Consider the following 8,098-nt stretch of genomic DNA (forward strand, 5'->3'; position numbering starts at 1 on the left):
TGCGGAATTCTACATTAATAAGAACACTAAGTGGACGTAGTTTATTACCATTACTTGGGGCCGAACCACTCTAAACTTTGGTGTCTTTTATCTTTTTGGCTTGAATTCATCTTGTTTTTATCGTTTTACTTGACTCCGTGTCGTTGACCAAATCAAGGGTCAACAATTGGCAAGCAGAATTTTAAACTTTTTTACTGTTCCCAATTAACTTATATAGTATTATATAAGTTTAAATAGTACACAAATATTATTTACACTCTACTGCTTACATCATCGTCATTTCTAAATATTGTAAGTAATTTATTTTATTTCTTACACTCTCTTCAAATATACATGGTTTCCTATTCTCACTTACCAATATCAATGTTTATTTCATATTTTTATTAATTGTTTACATTCTTTCTACTTATTATTATACTTTTTTTATCATGTCACCTATACTCTACTACTTCTACACATTTTCCTATGTGTTGTTGTTGACTATTCTTATTCTCAAAGTTCCACTTTATTATTATTATTATTATTATTATTATTATTATTATTATTATTATTATTATTATTATTATATGATGGGTAGAATGCAATTTAATATAATAATGTGATGTTTTAAAAAAATACAACTTTCAACTCCTAGCAAGTGATAAGGATTCCCTACCTCCTTCTTCCTATACCTTTTAATCATTTTTTTCTTTTCTCTTCTTGCACGTTGCCCAATACCTCATACTCATTTCAGTTTCTATTCATCTTCTCCATTTTCCCTCTTTTTTTTCTTCAGAGTTTAATATAATTTTTTGATCTCATATTCTTCATAATGGTTACTACTGAGACAAACTCTGATTCTACCTATCTATTTGCAAATAAAGATCTCACTCTTGTGTTGTTGCTTTTAAGTTTATGTTGTTGTTATACAGATTACCTTTATGTTGTTTACTAATTTTTTTAATTTTTGATGTTGTTTATTTGTTGTTTGTATTTTAGCATATCAATATCATTTTTATATTATAAAAATATATTCATTTTTAGATGTTTTGTAGTTATTGTTTAGTTGCTTTCAACATTTAAGTTTATTTTATTTCTTTTTGAAGATTACAAATGATAAAAATGTTGATCATACGATTCAAACAATCATTTTTTTTCTTTTTAGATGGGATGAGTAAACATGTTGTTGATGATACACTGCCCTTTTTTTTTCATTTCTTGTGTCCATCACCTCTCTCTCCATCTCTATCTTTCATTCCTTCTTCTTCATCTTCTTCTTCTTATTCTTATTCTTCTTCGTATTTTTAAGACAATGTTGCATTATTGTTGATTTTGCCTTGACTAGACAGGCTGTATGCCAGGATCATTGACAACAACATCAACTCAACATGCCAACAACCCCACAACAATTTTAAATTGAAATTAAAAAATACTCTCCTTGTTTTCATTATACTACCCAGAATTTCAATTCAGTGTTTTCCCTTCCAGATTTCGAAAATAACCAGAAAGCAATCAGACAACAACAAAATTTGATGAATAAATTAGATCATCAAGAAATTTTCACTCGATTTGAATGGTTCTACAAATTTAAATTAGCAAATTAGAAGTTGTTTAGAAGACTTTGGTGATTCAATTTTTGCGCAATTGAATGCTTGGGTTTCATTTTTTACCAATTTTTTGGTTTTAATTTTGCAAATTGAATGTTTCTCTCAGTTGTTGCCTTGTGATCTTCCTATAGTTTTAGGTACCGTTGCTTTTTCAAAGCTTGATTGCTGGCATCCATGGAGATTTTTCATTGCTTTGAGGTTCTTTGACATAGGTGATCAGCGAAGGAGAATCTCGCTATTCACTACCATCCTATTCACTACCATCCTGAATGTTTCTAAAAAAAAATTGGTATCATATTTTGGTTGAATTTCTATTAATTTTCCCCTGCTTGGTGGTCATCAATTATGGTGATTTTCTGTTTTTGGCTGCCGACAATTTTCAAGGTTGTGGTTGATTCTTTATTTGGCTGTAATCGGTGAATGGATCTCGTAGAAAAAGGGATTGATTATGGGTGAATGAGTCTCATAGATGATTTTTTGAGCTTTGTAGGTTGGATATTCAATAGCTTTGATGGTTGATGTTGATGGTGTTTGCATAGTTGTTGCCATCGATTGGAGCTTCAGTCTTCCATATAAAAGTTATTATACCTGTGTTAAGTGAAAAAAAAAAAAATAGGGGACGATATATTATACCTGTTTTTTTCTGGGTATATATGATAAAATCCTTTAAATATATTATTGTGTTGGCCTTTTCAAAGAGAAATTGAGAGGCCAAGTAATTTCTTATTTTTTATTTTTTTTAAAAAAAAGGAATTAGAAAATTAGGGGTAATAAGCTAAGTTGGGTGAGTAAAAAATTAGGGGTAAGGGATGAAATAGATGGGGTTTGATTAGGCATAAAAGGAAGGGAAAGGAGGTGGCGCCCCGAGAACATCCCAACCAAACAAGTCAATTATGTTCTGTAATCACCACAAACACTACATGTGACAACTAATTCCTGACAAACTACCAAAGACAATACTTCCAATGCAGTTATCTATTTTCCAGCTACGCTTGCCAAAAACTGCCAAATACTATATAACACTACACTATCACTATACTCGATACTCTAACAAATGGCCACATTTCTATTTGCATTCTATATACATGCATTTTTGGTTTACCAAATTGGTTAATACAATGCAAGTAAACAAAAATATGAAATATATTGTTCTAATTAACTAACATTACAATCTCTCTCAATGGTGTTATAAACAAAATAATGAACCCAAAATCCCTATTTTTCTATTTTGGTAACACCATAGGGACATTAAGTGAGTTTAGAGACTAAGTTGTTACATTTTATAATAGGTTAGAAACTCTTTTACATATTTAATTGTAGTTTTTGTTTACAATGTCATCGTTCAAACAACAAATATTGATAAGTGTGCCGTTGAACAGCAGGTTCCATCTTAGAATACCCTCCTCCTATAATAAGAGTGTTGCTATAATGTCATAAAGTTTAAATAAATAATACATTAAATGATAAGGTCTCCTTTGTATAACTCAAGCAATTCCCATTTTACAGTACAAGAGTTAAAGGAAAGCTATATGAAGAACTGTGAGAAAAGAAAAGACTAAACTATTTCATTATAGCTTTGATTTATTCAAGCAACAGAGCAAAAATAAACAAAGTATAATAACCATTATCAAAAAACCAAGGCCATTCTTTTACCTTTGTAATTGGAGAATGAGATACAGTTAGTTTAAGACCCCCCCCCCCCCCCCCCCCCCCCAAAAAAAAAAAAAAAAAAAAAAAGACAATAAAAGTCTCGCTAGCCTAGACTACAACCACATGAAGAAGACCAAGACCATATATATAATATATATGGAATCCCCTGCTACGCAAATGGGGTCCAAAAGAATGAATACTACATTTGCTTGGTCTTAGATATTTTATTAATAAGTTCTGGGTCTGTCTCGTAGTATACTACTTCGCCATTGTCACTCACATAGTGGTCCTGGCTGATGCTTTTAACTAGATTCTCGATCAAGTGGACTGGAATTGGCCCCGACTTTTTAGGCTCCCTGTAATACTTTCCGAGTACTGGCTTAGCTGCCTTGGTCTGCATACACACACAATAATATTAGCACATAAATCCAAAGAGCAATAGTTAGCAATTGTGTGGTTTTGAACAATTATTTTTAACAAGGGATAGAATAAGTACAGCTTCCACTAGATGATAGTGTGGGATTTGAGGGAAGAGATGGTGTATAACATGAGTGCCAATGTCATGGTGGATATTGTTAAATATTCCATAGTCACGGTCTACTGTTGTTAGCCCTCCTCTTAGGTAACTCCATTCCTATATGAGAAGAATTTGTTAAGCTTGTAAAGTTGAACAAAATACAAACATTTCTTCACATAATCAAAAATGAAATCTTTTCTTGTTTTAGTACTACCTTGCCGCGGTACCAAGGGAGTTTTTGCTCATAACCATGGTGATGCAAGTAAGTGACAATGTCTAGCCACATCACAAACACCTGTGAAAAGTAATGCATAAGAATTAGAGAAGAAGAAGAAGAATGTCTGGATTGAGTAAATTTGAGAAACAGTGAAATTGAGAGACTCACCCAGTAGGGAACAACATAGAGCATGAGAACTTGAACAGGACCTACTATAAAGGACAAACAGACAAGAAGTGCAGCCATGGTTGACCAGCAAACCGTTGAAGTTATCACTTGGTTTCGCTCGCTTGGAGTAAATAATTTGCTGTAAGGATTGAAGTGAGAACCCTCTTTTCCTGGACTTCTATTCCACTGAAAAATGCAACAAGAAATGACTTGATAGTTAAAAATCTACACAGGTTTTTTCCAACTGTAAAGTATAATGTTCAACAAATCAATGCATGTAGAAAGAATAAGCTTCCTCACCAGATAAAAAGGGTATGCAAACAAGGGAAATGGCACTTTGAATCTGAGCCTCTTTGTTTTCTCATCCAACTGTTTGTACATCTTCTCAGTTAACTAAAACAAATACACGAAACAAGAGCAATGAGGGTTGTTTTTCTAATCCAAGATTAGAGCATAAAACACTATAAATCGATCCAAAAGCACGTACCGGAACCCATGACTCATCATTCTCAACATGACCGTGGTTTTGATGGTGAGTTCTGTGGCTAATTCTCCTGCAACATTGATTAGAAAAAAACCATTTTTATCAAACATTTGATTTTTTTTTGTTCTTTCTGGAATTTAAGCTCAAAGGGATAGAGAAAATATATCATGTCAGGATTTTTTTGTACCATCCATTGTAAGGTACAAGGATTGCAGAATGCAGAATATGACCCACAACGCTATTCAGCTTCGAACTGTTCGAAAAGCTTCCATGGCCACTGTACAAATCCAAAACCAATTACATTTTGCTAATTTCATCAAATCAAGACTCAAAAATAGAAAAGAAAGAAACAGAGTCCCCAGAAAATAAAATATACACATATTAAAAAAGAAAATGTACCAATCATGTCCGAGAACGAAGAGAGCCCAGAACATGGTTCCTTGAGCAGCCCAGTAAAATGGCCAAACGACCCAAGTGTCGGAATAGAAAGCGGCAAAGGCCAATGCAAAAATGATGAAGAGATCCCTGAAAACGTAGCTGAGTGAGCGCCATGGATTCTTAACCCAACAATGCTTAGGAATGGCGGCTCGGATCTCAGCTATCTTAAACGGCGGAGGATCACTCAGATCGAAATCGCCGTTTTGGTTTCGGATCCCATTTGCCTTAATGGGGTAGTCACCTTTTTCTCTCGCCATTTCCTCCGAAGCATGTGATTCTGTCATTATTGAACGCTTAAAGCCTCTCTCTGCTTTAAAAACAAAAACAAAAACATAAATGAATGAGCTTTGACAATGTTGTGAAGAAATTTGAAACAAAAGAATATGTGTATGTGTGTATATATATATATAGAAATATACTTGGCTTATATTTGGCTAACCTCTTTGAGGAGGTTAGAGAGAAGAGAGAAAGAGAACACTGGTTGTAGTGCTATGTTTACGTTTGTTTAAATAGAGAGAAAAGGCTACAGAGAGAGAGAGTGACCTAAATGAAAGGGAAGGCGTCGATGATTGCACGTATGCAGGTGCACAGCACAAACGTGTACGATGATTGCAGTGCACTCCTTCTATGTGTGACAACGTAAAAAAATTTTGGTCTTAATTTCCCTTTTTATCTTAAAATTACTATAATTTTACTTAGTAAGTTTGTAACTATTCTATTAACTTCTTTTTTTGTGTCTTTTTTTTATAACTAAATGTCAAAAAATAAATCGATATAACCGATGTCATATAATGTTGTTATTAAATTCAAGTGATTTTGTAATTTATGGAGTGATTTACCATTTGATAACAAAAAAAAAAGTGTACTATTTAATGTCGAATTTAGTGCTTTCATTTTGAATTTTATATAACCCATATTTTTTTTTCTTTCGAATTTGTACATGTAGTATTTTGTGTTTTTATTAAAGTCTCCATTATTAATATTACTCACTTAGTACTTTCAATTTTGAAAATAAGTTAAAAATAATATTTTGTGCTCGAATTTGATCAACACGTTTTTCATAATGACTAAATTATCTTCAATTATAATAAATTTATAAATTTCAATTAATTATTTTGTTATTTATAAATATATTTAATTAATGAAAAAATAAAAAACATAATTAGATTTAACAATAAAAAAAATTTTAAAAATTATACCAGATTTTAAGAGCATAATTTCATCTTCCTTCTCTATCTTCAACTTGAAATCTAAATACTCAAAATGAATAAAAATCTTTTTTATTTTTTCCCACTCTTTCTCATTCCATATTTTCGAATATTCACTCTCCAACTGTTTTTCACAACCAAGCAGCTCAAAAAAATATAGCTAACAGCTAAAAAAATGGAATGAAATGCAAAAAGTTGCCCTCCATCGAATATGTTCTTTAAAATATCAAGCTCTTACCTTCGTTCTTCAACAGTTACAACAAAAAACAAATAATTAACAACAAGAAACTCAATTCAAAAGGCTTGAATCTTTTTCCAATCGAAACAGAGCTAAAAGTAAAATCAAACACATATTATCCTCATCAATGTTCAATACTTAGATTTCAAACTCACACAAGAAAAATAAAAAACAAAATATATCAAGCTTTGGTATTGCTCGGTAACTCTTAAAGAAATATTTTTTTATTTAATTAATTAAAGATTTGACAATTAAACAAAAAACAGTGTTTGGTAACTTTATTTTTATTTATTATTTTTAAAAATTTATTAAATTTTGAAAATAGAATTTTTTCACTTTCAAAATTTTTAAACTATTTTTTACTTTTTGTTTCTTTTTTTCTTTTTTTCTTCAAATCAACACCTCGTTTTATATTGTTAAAAAAAATAAAAGTTATCAAACGCATTTATTATTTTTTGTTTAAAAAAAAAACAAAAATAGTTACCAAACATATTTTTATTTTTTAGAAGTAAAGAAACAAAAATAAAAATAATATTTCTATTTTTGTGTTTTAAAAATTTAAAAACAAAAATTTACCAAACACAACATCTATAAATAGCAAAACCATTATCAGTTTCCAATCATGAAAATGCAACATTTTTTAAGAACTCACAACCAGTGCCCCACTTTGGGGCCTCCGTTGCAAATCCCATGTATCCACCACCTTGAAGCCTTTGTCGCAATCTCAGATGCACCCATTGTCAGTGTCGACCACCTACAATATCATAAGAGAAAATGAAAATAAGAAGAGGAAGAGGAAGAGGAAGAGATGGGAAACAAATTAGAAAATTAGAGCTAATATTAGATTAGCTAGGGCTTCAATGGTGCATAAACTGGCAAGAAAATATTAAAAAAAAAATCAGAAATGATGTAGCCACCATCGTCACTAGCCATCCCTATGCACCCAGAAATGTTGCAGAGCTTCTCCACCCTTCAACACAGTTCAACCATTGAATGTACACCCATATATAGAGATCGATGACTGATTCTTGTTTCCACCCGTCCTTAACCCACCAAATATTGCAGACCAAACCCACCACATCTTGCGCACAAGACGAACCCCTCCGTTAATCCCGAACTCTCTGCCTTGTCTCTGGCCATCCTCGACCCAACTTTAGGCATGTTGATCCTAACACCGACCGCCTAGAAGTAGAAGAGAAAGTGATTGGATCATAAAAATTTAGGGTTTAGGTATATCAATTATACATTTTTTTTAATAATTTAAATATGTTTTTAATTTGAATATTCTGACACGTGTAAGAGTATTTTACAAAATATTTTAAATTAATATTTTTGTTGACGCGGTTCTTCGCCAACAGGTAATTAAGAAAATAAGAGGAAGAGATTAGTGCTTAATAATGAACCGAAATAGATAAATGATCTTTTAATGGACTGATGACATAACTACGTTTTTAGGTGGTTCAAAGGTTAAAATCTTTCTACTCCACCAGCCAATATTATTGCTATATTTCTGGTATTCTTTACAAGATATTTCGTTACATAATCGAATCCAACCCTTTGCAACTCCCAAGGTCTCCATATTTATAGGAGAG

At 31.8% G+C, this 8,098-nt stretch overlaps 1 protein-coding gene across 1 annotated transcript; it reads right to left on the reverse strand.

Moving 5' to 3' along the window:
* Positions 1–3,128: 3,128 nt before the first annotated feature.
* On the reverse strand, positions 3,129–5,592 carry LOC133791720 (acyl-lipid omega-3 desaturase (cytochrome b5), endoplasmic reticulum-like). The gene is made up of 9 exons (XM_062229639.1): positions 5,480–5,592; positions 5,022–5,367; positions 4,810–4,899; positions 4,626–4,692; positions 4,439–4,531; positions 4,139–4,324; positions 3,968–4,048; positions 3,733–3,870; positions 3,129–3,630 (listed from the first exon to the last, which is right to left on the reverse strand). The coding sequence occupies exons 2-9, from the start codon at positions 5,342–5,344 to the stop codon at positions 3,436–3,438; spliced, it is 1,173 nt and encodes a 390-aa protein (XP_062085623.1). The 5' UTR covers positions 5,345–5,367; positions 5,480–5,592; the 3' UTR covers positions 3,129–3,435.
* Between the last annotated feature and the right edge of the window lie 2,506 nt (positions 5,593–8,098).

The sequence above is a fragment of the Humulus lupulus genome, chromosome 7, assembly GCF_963169125.1.
Source record: "Humulus lupulus chromosome 7, drHumLupu1.1, whole genome shotgun sequence".
Classification (NCBI taxonomy): domain Eukaryota; kingdom Viridiplantae; phylum Streptophyta; class Magnoliopsida; order Rosales; family Cannabaceae; genus Humulus; species Humulus lupulus.

Excerpts from the sequence above, each read along its gene's own strand:
- LOC133791720 (XM_062229639.1), bottom strand. The coding sequence starts at position 5,344 with ATGACAGAATCACATGCTTCGGAGGAAATGGCGAGAGAAAAAGGTGAC. Across the intron at positions 4,532-4,625 it reads ATGATGAGTCATGGGTTCCG|TTAACTGAGAAGATGTACAA; the intron begins GTACGTGCTTTT and ends TATTTGTTTTAG. Across the intron at positions 4,049-4,138 it reads TCTATGTTGTTCCCTACTGG|GTGTTTGTGATGTGGCTAGA; the intron begins GTGAGTCTCTCA and ends TACTTTTCACAG.